General features: G+C 47.7%; 1 protein-coding gene across 1 annotated transcript in view; it reads right to left on the reverse strand.

The window, feature by feature from the left end:
• Ubash3b (ubiquitin associated and SH3 domain containing B) overlaps positions 1-15,136 on the reverse strand; it is a 150,456-nt gene that overhangs the window by 17,765 nt on the left and 117,555 nt on the right. Inside the window, exons 5-7 of the mRNA XM_038323118.2 lie at positions 12,636-12,805; positions 5,912-6,120; positions 52-184 (exon numbers count right to left, since the gene is read on the reverse strand). Of these exons, the coding sequence (XP_038179046.1) occupies positions 52-184; positions 5,912-6,120; positions 12,636-12,805 (512 nt within the window). The remainder of the gene's footprint in view (positions 1-51; positions 185-5,911; positions 6,121-12,635; positions 12,806-15,136) is intronic.

Genomic DNA, 15,136 nt, shown 5'->3' on the forward strand with positions numbered 1-15,136 from the left:
GCATCCCGGTTAGATTCGAGGACACGACATGACCCCCATGGTCAGCCTCACCTGCATGGGCTGGCAGATGATAGTGAGAGGCGTCGTCTCCCCGAGTCCTTGGTCCTCATACTGTCGCCTCTCCAATACCCCATCACCAAATGTGAGGGAGCTGGCTGACACGGTGTTCAAGATGGAGTATGAACTGCAGAGGAAGGAGAGGAAAGGGTTAACTGTCTTGGCTAGGAGTCATCCGCTGTTCGTGCTGAAGCTCAACAGGAGTATGGGAATTAGCACAAAGGACTGTCTGGTCACATGGTGTTTGGGAACCTGAGCAGGAACACCCATCCCCAGGCAAGAACATCTTGTTTTTGACTGAAGTCTCATAGTTAATAAACAAGGGGCGGACAGTTCTCAGAGCTGAGAACAGATGCACGCATCTCTTTGGGCAGGGATGGGGTCCAGTGATTCTAGGCTTATTAGGATGCCACAGGCAGGGTTGGCAGCAAAGACACGTTAAAGAATAATGAGGTATCAATTATGTACCACTGTTCCAGCTCTTTCTGTCGCTGCACTGAAACAAACAGTTCCCACTGCCTTTAATCTTTTCCATGGCAATTCCCATCTGAGGAATGCGAGGGGAGATGTCTTCCCAGTGCCACTTGCCCGTGGCTATGAGATTCAGGAGCAGAGACTTACCCCTTGTCCCTCAACCTGCCTTCTTCAGCCTCCAGTACTATGCTCGCCTCCATAGCAACTTCAAGGGGATGATTAAAAACTGGGTTATTTCAGAGGAGCTGACTCCTGCCAGATGTTTGGAGCTGTGAGCCAAGAACTCTTATTTCTGACTACGCCACTGTAACTTTGCAGGCCCAGAGGCGCTCTGGCTGAGAGCAGGACTGTCCAAACATGCCACACTGAAAATTTCTGCACACAGCACGGCTCTCCAAAGCTTTCTATAATGAGGGCTGCTATTTAAATACTGCCATTGGGCAGATCCAACAAACATCTCCTGGGTCACCGGGCAGTCTCAAAAGGAAGTATTTGAATTTTTAAGTTCGTGCTCTTGGAAAGGCCCGCTGTGCTCAATCAAGTCTGGGTTTGTGTCTGTGGACCCTGTGATCTGTGCAGGCACCCACTCTGCAGTATTTGTCTTTAACACAGTATGCATATTAGAATTTTATGTTTGAACTTTTCCCATATTTTCTAAAATCAGTAAGAAAGCTGGTTTTCAGGTTTTTAAAAATTGCCTACCTCTAGGTTTTTGGTTTTTTTTTTTTTTACATAAATTCATTATACACAGTACTTGGTTTCATAAGGACATTGTCATACAAGTACATAATGTACTGAGATGCTGGGTGTGGCGGCACACCCCTTCGATCACAGCACTCTGGAGGCCAAGTAGGCAGAACTCTGAGTCTTAAGTCAGCCTGGTCTACATAGCAAGTTCCAGGACAGCCAGGGCTACACAGAGATTCTGTCTGGTGGTTGTGGTCTGGGGACACAAATATCTTCTTTCAAAAATTGTTGATAGGCAGGCAGATCTCTGTGAGTTCAAAGCCAGCCTGGTCCACAAGAGCTAGTTCCAGGACAGGCTCCAAAGCAACACAGAGAAACCCTGTCTCAAAAAACAAAAACAAAAAAAATTGATAATGTACTTTGATCATCCTTTCTCCCTCTATCCCATCTCCCCCACTAGTTCTCTAAACTCCTTTAAACAGTCTGATTTCTACGTTCATGTCATACCTATGTACGTATGTACGTGCATATGATTTTATGTTACCTGTATAAAATTTACGATGGACAAGTAAGAGAAAACACGCAGTATTTGCTTTTCTGAGTCTGACTTAATTCATTTACGATAATGATCTCCTACTGCAGCTACTTCCCTTCAAGTGGACATTCTTTTGTTTTCCGCTACACCAAATCCCACTCATATATTAATCACATTCTCTTCATCGCTCTTCTGCTGACGACACCTAGGCGGGTCCCATCATTTGGCTATTGTGACCAGTACTTCAATAAATGCTCCTGTATGCTGCCTTAAAGTCAATGGTAAATACCCACGAGTAATACAGTCAGATCAGAGGTTAGAAGTTGATTGGATTTTGTTTTTGTTTTCAGGAAATCATATGATTTTAGGACTCTGGCACACCTTCTGCCCTTCGTAGTCCCCCATACCTCTGCGGCGTTCCCCCTACAAATGACAGACCAATTTTTGTTTTCCTTTGAGACACGGTTTCATATAGTTAGTTCAGGCTGGCTTCCAACTCTATACACAGCCAAGCCTGGCTTTAAACTCCTGATCCCCCTGCTTCTACCTCCCAAGGGATGGTATTATAGGCATGTATCACCATGCTCAGTCTCTATGATGCTGAAGATCAAACATCAGGCTTCAGGCATGCCGGGCAAACACTCTGTCAACTGAGCTACGCCCTCAGCCTGACGATATGTTCAGGTGAAGGTGTCAGACCCTGAGAGATTTGCAGCCCTGTGCATACAGATGCACGAAGGTGCTCCTGGCTGCATCTTGCTCCCCACAGGCCATCGTCCTGAGCCAAAGAACCAGGGGGCCTGTATCTCAACACAGCCGTGTCTATTTAGTATGATGCACAGTCAAATTAAACCTGTTATGAGCGAATTTAAGTAACTATAGCTCAAGGAATCCGAGCCATTCACACACTCTAATAGGCCAGCTGTTCTGCTTTATTTTAAGCAGAGGGCCCCCCCCCCCCCCCCCAACGGCATACAACTGAAGAAGCTTTGGTCTTCCTGTCTGGCTCATCAAAGCTTCAAGCCTTCAACGTCTAGCTGTCTGGAATCATGCCGATATCTCCCTTGGCTGTGTCTGTAACATCTTTACTTTATCACAGCTGGGAAGAAAATGATAGGGCCTTTTCTCTCTCTCCAGTTCCCTTGGTGGGGAGAATGGCAGCTTCCTTGCTGTCTTCAGTGTCACTACAATCAAAGGACCTGGCTCCCCCAGAGACAGGGAGGGGACAGTGCCAGACCAGGGTGGAGAGGATGCAGGTCTGACACCCAGAACCCCTTCTCAGGGAGCAGAAAGATGCCAGTTCCTGCCGAGAACATGCTAGGCCTGTCTGAAGGCCAGAAGCTCACCCCACTACAGAGGACAGTAGGCCAGCATCACCCAGATGGTAGTTAGGAACAAATGACTACCAGAAAGAGCAGCGAGAGAACATTTCCTTAGCCATCCAGAAGGCTGAGGAGCACCGGGTGGGGAGAGGTACAAAAGCCACTGACACCCCAAGTCTCTGGACACTGCATTAACCCTTTCTACAGCTTTTCCTGAAGCCAGCCAGGGTCCGGCCAAGTGGCCCATGTGTCTCCCCAGGACTGCCCATCTTTGGTTAGGCCCCCGTGAGAAGATCTGTCTTATAAAGCTGAGCTATGCCTCTGCGAGTTATTTTTAGCTCTGGCTGTAAACATTCAAGTACAGCTCACCTGTCGGGCCATTTTTACGGAAGAGACCTTTAGCTTAATGAGGTCTGATAAACAGAGACAAAAAAAAATCATCAAAACCCTAGTGGGCATTCTGCAGGCAGTACTGCAGGACAGTCACCACGAGCCTCGGAAAACTGACCTTCCCTGGAGGCACCACACCGCCTACTCTCTGTGCAACGCTTATCTCCTTCCTGGTGGCCCAGAGAAGTAACTCAGATTGGGCAAACTCTGCACCACTGGTACACGAGAGAGCTAGGATTTGGATATAATGCGACTAAAACTCAAGTCCTTAATCGCAGAGTCTCAAAGCCTAACCCTGCATTGTGAGACTCTTTGCAGAGCCAGCGGTGAACCTGGTAGTTTAACTGAAAGCAGAACTCCCAGGAGATAACATCAACAACTATCTTCACAATAAGAGATATGCACAGACCTTCCCTGGTGCCCTGAGTGAGGTCAGTCAGTTTCTCCATGGTGGAGCCTGAGTTCTAGTTCAGAGAGGAGGGCTACATGGAAAGTCTTACAAGGGTGAGCAGGACTTCATGTGTGTGCTCTCACATCTAGCCCCAGTGCTTAACAAAAAGACCCACCAGCCGTGCAAATTCTTCAGGTCTCACTATGAGCATATTCATGAGCCACTTACTGGGGAGATATTCTGGGAAGTGATTTGACAAAATAGCAAGGGGATGAGCTTAACCAAGCTGCTAGCATGCTGTGTAACACGATTCAAGGGCCCATTACTGTGTACGAAGTCCACCCCCAACCCAAATGCTATTACAAATGCGATACGTGGCTGTATTTTGTTTTACTTGTGTGTGTGTGTGTGTGTGTGTGTGTGTGTGTGTGTGTGTGTGTGTTTTGTCGGGGGAGGACACAGGCAACCCTGAATTCCTTAGGTACTGTCCATCTCTTTATAAATGTATTATTTTATTTTTACTTGTGTGTGTGTTTGTGTGTGTACACAAGTGTCTGTGGTAAGGATGGGCCCTCAGTAGCCAGAGGAAGGTATCAGAGAGATCCCTTGGAGCTGGAGTTACAGGTGCTTGTGAGGTGCCCTATAGGAGCTAGGATCTCAAAACTGGTTCTTACGATTGAGCAGCAAGTGCTCTTAACTGCCGGGTCATCTCTCCAGCCCCCGTTAACACACTTCTTAAACATTTATTTATTATCTATTTGTTTATTTATTTATTTGTGTGTGTGTAGGTCATACAACAACCCTCTGGAGTGGGTTTTTCCTTTCACCATGTATGCTCACCCTGATATTTGAACATGGGACATTAGGCTCTGTGGCAAGGTTTTTTTTTTTTTTTTTTTTTTTTTTTTTTTTCCCCTATCCACTAAGCCATATTGTTAGCCTGTTAGCCTTCACCTTCTTCTTCCTCTTTTTTTTTTTTTTTTTGGAAGAGTCCCTCACTGACCTGAGACTCACTGAGTAGGTTAGGCTGGTTGAACCCGCCCACCTCCCACCTCTTTCTTAGCACTGGGGCTACAAGCTTTGTTAGTGTGGTATCTCCCAACCCTTCCTCATTTTTATGGGATAAAATGATGACTAGAGTCTCAACCTCTATATTTTCAGCTTCAGAAACATTAAAACAAAACAAAACTAGATGTCTGTGGGCATGAGGCATCTGGATGCCGGTGGGCTGAGGACAGAGTGGGGTTGGGTGTCATACAAGACAGAGGAAGGAAGAATCTTCTTTCCCATCTTGAGTGTGTGGTTTGTCTGGGGCTCACAGCGAAGGGGACCTGCTTTGTTCTTTTGCCTCCTGGCAAAATAGGAGGCAGAAGTCACCCTGCTCTGGTCCCTTCTAACAGGAGCAATAGTGGGAGGTAAGGACACAAGGCTTTCAGGGCTTCTGCCTCTCAGCAACATTGTCACGGGGAAGAAACAAAACAGAGGGAAAACCAAACTGGTGGCATGAGAAGCCTGGTGGCTGGATTTGAGCCCCCTGGATTGGGACGGAGAAAGCAGCTTTGTGTTCCTATTTATATCCAGAACAAAGCTGGTCATACAACATGATCCATTTTGGAAACTGGACCCCAGTGTGGGCTGAGGACGGCAGAGGAACGAGGGGGCAGGTGGCTGTCACCTCAATAAGGAATGTGAGGAATCATGCTCAAGTTCCAAGAGTTGCCTGTCACCTTGGACATGGGCACATTCGTGCCAGGTCTGAGGACTTGCTCAGGGTCACCTAGCAAATGAGGGCTACATTTCAGGCTCCAGATTTACAGTCTCTTTCCGTCATTGATCTGGCTGATATAGATGGAATCTGTCTAGCTGCTCTGAGAAGAGCCCCGCCCTCAGAGTGATGGCCCAGGTTGAAGTAGAGAGAAACCCAGAACAGTCCATGTGTGGCACGAGATGTTGTTATCTTCCAGCCAGAGATGGAGAGCAGCCTCAGGTTGGCTCCCCAATAGGAAGCCAACCAGGTGGTATCACCAGCCGGGGCAGGAGAGTGGGTCTACCTACCCATGGAAGATCCAGGTGCTACACTCATCCGCCTTGGTAATGTAATTCTCTGGAAGCAGCCCTGAGCAGCCGGTGGTCAGTGAGGTGCCGTAAATCCAGCCCTCGCTGGTGCTTGTCTGTTCCATGGGAGACATGAAGATGAAGTCCCCAGGGACCAACTCCAGCTCGTCATCATTCTGAGGGGAATAGGGGTAGATCACCTGCAATGTCTGCAAAAAGGAGAGGACATGTGAGAACCATCCACCATCCTCTGGAGCACCTCAGGCACTGGACCAGAGTAAACGCACACAAGAACCAAGTGTGCTGCACACAGGAGTCCCTGGGCTCACAGGCTCTCGGCAGATCTGGTCAGAAAGCTCCTCCTCTCACCAGGGTCTTCTGGGTAGGTACCTGGTGCTCCACAACCTTCTAGCCCCCCACCCCTCCAGCCATGCTTTTACTTCATGTCAGGACTCAGAAGTGGGTTTCAGGAACTCATCAGAAACCTGAAAGGTTTTTCTGGGCAATTGCTGGACATACAGACATCCATTTACCCTGTTCTATATGCTGCGCCAAGCACGGGGCAGATGGGAATTGTGTGAAGAAACTTGTCTTCTACACATGCTCACAGACAGGCCAGATGAAGAGTCAATTGTATGGCCCTTATTTAGTATTTGTGTGATGTGTATGTGTGTGTGTGTGTGTGTGTGTGTGTGTCTGACTGTCTGTCTGTCTGACTGTCTGTCTGTCTGTCTCTGTGTATATATTCCAGGCTCTTGCATGCAAGATCTCTTGTAGGCCAGAAGAGGACATCAAATCCCCTGGAAGTGGATACTGTATTGTGAGCTGCCCGTGTGGGTACTGGGAACCAAACTCCAGACTTCTGCAGGCCCTTTCTATGTGATTCATCTGGTAGAGCAAAACAAGCCTGTAACTTCAAGGCTCTTTAAGCCCTACAATTGTAACAAAGACCTTGAAAGGAAGCTCTTTCTCCCAGACACCATGTGTGTATCGGAGGGTAACCAGTTCCCACCAGAGCAGATGGAAGCCACATGTCCTTTCTCTGAGCTCAGACAAGACCCCCAGGGCACACAAGGCCAGGCCATGTGGCTGAGTTAGCCTACTTGGAGGGGGTGCTTCCTTTCTTGGTGCATAGAAAGGCACTACAGCCCTAAGACTTTTTTTTTTAGCTTTAGACATTTGCTTTGTATTTTTTTTTTATTACCAGAAAGAGCCCTCAATAGGAAGGAAAACTGTATCCTATTTTATTTGTTTCTGGACAGCCAGAAAGGAGGGGGAGGCTTTCACAGCCTTCCCTAAGTCCCCAGAGGTGACAGTGACAGGCGTCTGGTTCTCATCTGCTGAGTCTTCAGCTCTGATCTCCACCAGTACCTAGACTATGAAAGTTAAATGAGGCACCCCAAGAAAATGCTGAGGCATAGGTACTTCTAGCGGTCCAGGGTTCCTGGCTCTTGACTGATGGTACTCCTTGCAGCCAGTCATGACCCTGGGGCCTGAGGGTGGCCCTGTGAACTAGCCAGCTGCTGACATCAAGGCGAGCCACCAGAACATGGTATAACAAAAGAGCTCTGCCGTGTGTGGCGAGGGGCTGAGATGTACGATCACCTTGAGTTTGAGGTTAGCCTGGTCTATATAGTGAGTCTAGGCAAGCCTGGGCTACAGAGTGAGCTCTTATCTCAAAAGAAAACAAAATAAAAGCATCAAATCGAACCAAATAAACCATTTTCGTCTGCAAAACTCTAAAGAAAAGAGCCGGGAAAATGGTTTCTCTCAGAGAATGAAGTTGATAATGCATAGGTTGTCTCCCTGGTGTTTCTAATGAGGGTGCATGCTTTTGTCTCTAATTCTTCAGTTATCTTTAGTTGCTTGCCGGGCTGTCTGTCCTCTGCTCACCTCCTTTCTCCCTCTCCTGTCCCTCTGTGATCATCACGCAAGCCAAGGGCTCTGCTGAATTGTTTTTTTAAAAATTGTCTTAAGAGACAAGAATTACTGATGAGAAATCTCTTTCACATTCAATTTTCACATTCAATTTTGGTCATGTAACGATGCAGGGACTGGCAGAACTGCTGTTCCCAAAACAGGACACGGCCAACCCTCTCAGCTACCTGAGCACAGCTTAGTTCAGGCTCAAAATCCCCCTAGCCTGGTAGAACAGCCTTCCTTTCCTCTGAAGAGCTCAGAGAAGTACCCCTTAATGCAGAGCATCCCACCTCAGATATCCCTGAGAACACAAAGGCGTAAGGAGGGTCAGAGACAATATATCCTATGCATACATTAGAGGGTCAGTAAATAACTTTGGTTGATTGAATTTATAACCTAAAAGTGAAGGGAGTTCATCAAATCTAACATCATAACTGGAGGCCGGGCGTGTAACTCAGTAGTGGAGTGTGTGCTTGTGTACTCTGGGTTGGGGTACAGTTCCCAGCACCAATATACAAACAAATAATAACCCAGACTCAAGTACTCTCTGCTGCTTTCCACTCCAAAAGTAGATACAAAAACTCAGCCCACGTCTGAGGGACATGAGACCTGGGCCTAACTTGCCCTTGTATCATTTTTCGTGTCTGTTCCTAAGAATTCTTGAGAGATGGCTCAGCAGCTAACAACACGGGCTGCTCTTCTGGAGGTCCTGGGCTCAGCTCCCAGAACTCACATGGTGGTTCACCACCAGCTGTAACTCCAATTCCAGAGGATCGGACACCCTCTTCTGGCCTCTATCAGCACAGCACACACATGGTACAAAGACATACATGCAAGCAAAACACCTATACACATAAAATAAAAACAACAAATATTTTTAAAAAATGATTCTTGTGCCATGCTTAGCTTCTTCCTCCCTCATTATACCATAGAGACCAACACAAAGGCAGCTGACCGGAGAGAAGCTGGGAGTGTGGGATTTCTTTGTGGCACCTGCCTTGTGCTAGCAGTTAGGGTAGCTTCCTGCAGGTCCCCCACATCCTTACAACAGTCTAGGAAAGATCTCCACCTCAGAGAGGGGGAAACTAAGAACTGGGAAAAATATACGCTTTCTGTGTGCCCATGTTGGTGTGTGTAGGTCAGAGGTCGATGTTGAGTGTTTTTCAATGACCTTCTACTTCATTTTAATAGTGTGAATGTGTATGTGTGTGTTCGTGTGTCTGTACATGTGTGTACCACATGTGTAGGTGTCCTCGGAGACCAGAAGAGAACGAGTAGAGTCAGCTGTGAGCCCCCTGACACAAGCTGGGAACTGAATTTGGGTCCCCTGGAACACAAGTACTTGTAACTGCTGAGCTCTCTCCATCCCCACTCTACCTTATTTTTTGAGATAGGATCACTCACTGAACCTGGGGCTTCCTGATTTGACTAGATTGGCTATGTACTAAACTCCAGGGATCCTCCTGTCTCTGCCTCCCAACACTAAGATTACAGGTGTTTCCCCAGTGCGCGTTTTTTCCCTTCTGTGAGTGCTGGGGTACTGAATTCTGGCCTTCAGAGTCAGCTCCCTAGCCTACTGTTTGCTCCGCTTTTCAGCTGGTTGGTTGGTTGGATTTTCTGGTGTCATTTGTTTTGTTTTAGTCAAGGACTCAAGTGTCCCAGGCTGGCCCTGAACTCACCTGTGTAGCTGAAGATGACCTTTAATTTCCAATCCTCCTGCCTCTGGGAGTACAGGTGTGTACCACCACACCCAGCTTCACGTAACTGTGGGAACTGAATCCATGGGATCATGCGTTCCAGGCAAGCACTCTACAGACTGAGCAACATTCCTAGCCCGTGAATGACAGAAATCGTAGCTGTGAATCTAACTACGGCTAAAACGAGCAGGCCAGGTTCGAAGCAGAAAACGGAGGCTCCGAAATGTCTGCTTTCTGTAGAACTCTTCCCTACACGTCTGTGGCTGGCTGCTCTAAGCGCTTCAGCTCAGTGTCGTCACGAACATGGAAGGGCCCGTGTGAGCGACAACCTGTGAGTCTGTACTTGAGAATCTGACACAGCAGAAGGGTTATCACCTCACAATTTTCCTAAGCAATACGGGCTTTGCTCCGCGCCCTTGCTTAAGTCAGTCTCCTCTCTGGTCATCAATTCCCTGGCTAGCACATTCTATTAAGCCTGCCTCCTGGGGACACAGAGGACAAGGGTGGGAGCATCACACACTCAAGGGACTCCAGAAGATCAGAAGACCCCAGAATGGACCTAGAAGGGACGTGGATGCCTTATCAGAAGAAACAGCCATAATTGAGCTTCACAAATAAGAGATAAAGGGGGCTAAGCTATTCTTAGAAAATAATTCATGTGGGTATTTGCTGCCTCTGGCCTGCTGCACAGAATGAGCAGAATGTGGGTCGTGAAGAAAAGCAGTTACCCTTGGAGTTAACTGGAGGGCAGTGTTCATTAGGAGACAAGCCCTGTAAAATTCCACATCTCCTCTTACAAAGGTGACTTTCCCGAGGCCTGGCACAATCACACCCCCTCCCCTCGACCTTTTATTCTGTTTTTGTCCTTGCAAAAAAGGAGTCTGACGAGCCACACCTCTCTCTAGTATCTTTTAGGGCTCATTTGAGGTGATTCCAGAAGGTGCCAAAATTCTTAAGATCAGATTTAGTCAGCTTAGTCTGTCTCAGGAGAAACCAACATCCAAGGGTGTTCTCATCAGGAAGGTCAGGCCAAGCCTGCCCTCTACACTCCCAAAGCGCCTACCTCGTACCCCGAAGCTTTGGTTCATGGAATGGATCTCTCTCTCTCTCTCTCTCTCTCTCTCTCTCTCTCTCTCTCTCTCTCTCTCTCTCTCTCTCTCTCTCTCTCTGCAAGACAAGGATTCTCTGTAGCTTTAAAGCCTGTCCTGGAACTAGCTCTTGTAGATCAGGCTGGCCTCGAACTCACAGAGATCCGCTTGCCTCTGCCTCCCGAGTGCTGGGATTAAAGGCGTGCGCCACCACCACCCGGCCATAGAATGGATCTTAATATTTCCCAAAAACTGCTAAAAGGTCATGTATGCTAACAACAACCACAAGAACTGTTGTTGAAAAGTTGGGAAAAATTGCAACTATAGCTTAAGAAATATAATTAAATTCAAAAAAAGATTTTTATCTAACTACAGTAGGTTCTCCACTAACCATGGGGTTCATTCCAAAACCCAAAGGGTAGGCCTGAAACTGCAGAGAGTGCCAAACATACCCTCTCTGTGTTGTGTAAGCGTATACTAGAAATTTGTTTCTATTTATAGCTATGGTCAAATTTAACTTATAGATAGAGGACAATAACCAATAACAAAATAGAGAGGCTCTAATAATACACTGTAATAAAAGTTATCTAAAGGCTATGAATTTGTATGTTTATATTGTATGTGTTCTATATGTATGAGTGTGTATGCCAAGTGTACACCCCTGTGTGCTTACACCTGTGTGTGTGTACACGTGGAGTCCAGAGAAATAGGCTGGATGTCTTCTACTGCTCTCCTCTTATTCCCATGATCCCGAAGCTCACCATTGCACGTACGCTAGCTCCTAGGACTCATCTGCCTGCCTCTCAACGCGTGACTGTCGGGAATCTGAACTCAGGGCTTCGTGTTGGCACGGGAAGCGCTCCTACCCACTGGGTCATCCCCCGAAACGTGAAACAACAGCTTCTGATAACTGAAGCCACGGCAGAAAGGGAAGCAGCGGGCACACGGGTCTGCCGTGTGTGGCCTTTCTTCAGACGGATCACCCACCGCCGTTGGTCAGAAGACCTCGGCTCTGCTCCCTCTCTGGCTCTCAACTGGACTGCTGTTCCAGATCTGACACTTAGCCCCCGAATCTCCGCTGAGATAATAAAAGATTACCGCTTCCCTTCTGAGAGACACAGGACTGACTGGAAAGGCACGCTGATTATGTCTGAAGAAGGATGCTAGCTAGATATTCCCATTTGTCTAGAGTAGGATTCCGTCATCCTCACTCACTGTGACGTCTGCAACCTCTCACAAGGCACCAGGTGAGTTTTCTTTTTATATCTGTCTGCCCTCTCCCTTGCTGAACCCAAAGCTCTTTTCTTATAAATGTAGCCTCTCTGTGTGTGTGTGTGTGTGTGTGTGTGTGTGTGTGTGTGTGTGTATGCGCGCGTGTACGCATTCACTGGAGGTCAGAGATTGACTCTGGTTTCTCCTTCTCCCATGAGGCTTCCAAATGCAAACTCAGGTTGTCAGGCTTGATAGCAAGTGCCCTCACCAGTCTCCCTGACCCTTACGACCACATCTCCATGCTCTAGACATCGGCCTATCATCAAATACCTATGGATTTTGCCTTTGTAGGTTTTAGATTTTGGTTTATTTTTGTCTTTATGTGTTCGACTCACCACAGGTCAGGATAATGCCTTTTTTCAACATCAAAAGCTTACATAAATATAATATTACATTTTCACTGATATATTTTCTGTCTATTCTCCATTTTATTCCTATGTCTCTCCAAGAAGGTTGACAGGGCAGACAGAACATGGGATGCTATCTAGCTGAACCATGTCACACACGCTAAGCCTCTCAGGGAGTCCCCAGAACCTCAATAAAACCTGCCCAGTGACTCCTGGCCAAGCGCTCACTGGCTCCCCATCTTTCTGTGCTGCTTGGTAACTCCCTGTTGGTCCCCATTGCCCTGTGTCCCACTGTCAGTTCCCCTTGGTCTCCATCTCCCTGTGTTGCCAGCAGCAAGCACACCTTGTTCTGCTGGTACCCCTGTGCCTGGGGATATGCAGGGCTACAGGGAAACGTTACCTCGTGGTTAGCAAACCGGATATCCCGAGAGAATATGGTGGCCACCCAGTCACACCCAAGCTTGACGTCGATGCTCTGGGCAAGTTTCTCCAGAGTGGGCAGGTGGCTGGCTTGGAAGTGGTATGCCAGGGTCACATGCAGCTGCTTCTTATGCGGCTCCACGCGTACCTCTGAAAAAGGGAAGGCAGGGCTCGGGGGTCAGAATGAAGAAACTGCAGCAATGCAGGAGACAGAAGAAAGGTGCCCTGAGATGTCCTGTTCCCCATCTAACCAAGAAGGGAGGGGCAGCAGTGAACTAAAGGGATGGATCCCAGGCCCCCAATCAACCCGCTGTTCCAGAGATAAAAAGCCACACGACAGATGGCTTTTCTTCAGGAGCTGTGGATGGATTCTGGTTAATCTTTTAGGCTGACTCCTTCCTACAGGTCCAGGGTTCATCACCAGCCCCACCATTCAGACGAAGGAAAAGGAGGACTTAAAGGGCCAATGTGATTGATGTGGAAATACAAAACGGTTTTGTAACGGTGTGACTGTCTTCGTCTGGGATCAAGTGTCCTGGATTCTGGGAATGTGGTAGAAAAATGAGGAGGGTGGAGACACTCTCAATATAAAGTAGGCTCCCTAACAACACTTATGTGAACAGTTCTTTGTAGGGAGCTGTTCTTGCATTATAGAGTGTGGCAGCCTCCCCTGCTTCTACCCACTGGGATGCCTGGGGCATCCCCAATGTCACAGCAAGCCAAATGCACTCCCCACATTGGCAAATGTCCCCTCGGGGTGACACTGCTCTGGGTTGGGGCCATTTGAAGTACGTATATCATTATTCTAAGATGCTAAAAATAAAGCAGAACAAATTTACTAACAGGAGCGATGTGTTTTATCACGAGCAACAACTGTCTACTTCCCAGGTAGAACAGTGAAGAAAATGCAACAGAAAGAAATTAAGGAATTGGAAGAAATGAAGGGATATAGCAGAGGAAGCCGCTCTTCTGGGTTTGGGCCTTTTCCATTATACTCCACGGTGTTTTTGTGGCGTGGGTCCACGAGACGGGTGTTCGTGTTTTCGCTACCCACACTCTGGGTCTTCAGTACTTGCTGATGAAAAGACTGCACACGGCTGAGTCTTCCCGAGCCACCCAGAATGAAGAGCGACACTAAATATACTCGTTGGAGGAATCTGGGTGAGCCAGTAATTCTCGACTACACAGGCATTAGTTCTAGGGCGAAGACATAATGACCTACTTTCCACAAAGCTAGACCAGCTGGGTCAGGGCCGTGCAGTTCCACAGATCACCACCAGGGAGCGCCACAGGGACAGAGCCGTGAAACCACCAAGTTCTTAGAGGCAGTAGAATCTCAGAGAGGGACTAGCAGTCTCCTACACGGAAAACAAGCTCTTTGACTGTCTCTTATTCCATATGCTCCCGTAAGACTCAGCCACAGTCCTGCCCTTCTCATGTAAAAAGAATGTGGGGCTTGTGTTAGTTCTTGCAGAGATATAGTAGGCTGACAATAGCTAGTGGGATTTGAAATAAAAATAAGTCCTAAAGGACAATGGGGGAGATTCTCTCTTTGTTAGTCTATCTCTTTGAAATGTTCCATCTCTCTGTTGACTCTAGTAAACCCAAGGCCGGTGGTCCGTGGGAGAAAGGGGCTCTCAGAAGGGGCCCCCCAAACCACAGTGAGTGTCTTAAGGATCCATAGTCCTTTGAAGAGTACATGTATTGTGACTCTGTAATTCTGCAGTGGCACCTGATTACACTCTTCCTCGGGCCCAAGCTCAATGTGTGGGCTTCTCCGAAGAAACACCACAAAAGCAATATAAACAGCAGTGAGGACCGACACCCTGCAGTAAGGTACTGCTGAAGGCTAGGAGACAAAGGAGTAAGTTCTGTGGCTTGGATTGGGTCTTCCTGTCTCCAGTCATTCCTAAATGTGTGGCTGGGGGGCTGGGGGTGTCCCCAGCTTTCCATGCAGCACTTGAACTCAGGGGCTGGGTATGCAGTTTAGTTCAATTCAGAGCCTATGCAGGAAACCCTGGATTCTATCCCCAGGACCAGGAAAAACCAGATGTGGTGGTACACAGCTGGAATCCCAGCACTCAGGAGCCAGACACAGGATTAGAAATGCATGGCCCAGCCTTAGCTACGCATCAAGTTGGAGGCCAGCCCTGGATACATGAGACCCTATCTCAAACTGTACAGTATACTAATCCTCTGAGGCAACACTCTTCAACTTGAGGATTTTTTTCATGATCTACTAGAAAGTGGCTCCGCTCCACTGTGCCCTGCACTATGGAATGAATGATCAGACCCAGATAAAAGCATGCAAGGGTAGGGAGCTCAGGGATGAGAATGTGCTCTCTTAGATCTGGCTGGAGGAGACGGAGACACAACAAAGAGCTACATTTATAGTTCAGTGGGAACAGTTAAGTCCCTGGGAGTCACGACACAAGCCATGGGCAGGCTCCTCAGTAGGTCAGCAGGACAGAAAGAAGTGTG

The sequence above is a fragment of the Arvicola amphibius genome, chromosome 3, assembly GCF_903992535.2.
Source record: "Arvicola amphibius chromosome 3, mArvAmp1.2, whole genome shotgun sequence".
Taxonomy (NCBI): Eukaryota; Metazoa; Chordata; class Mammalia; order Rodentia; family Cricetidae; genus Arvicola; species Arvicola amphibius.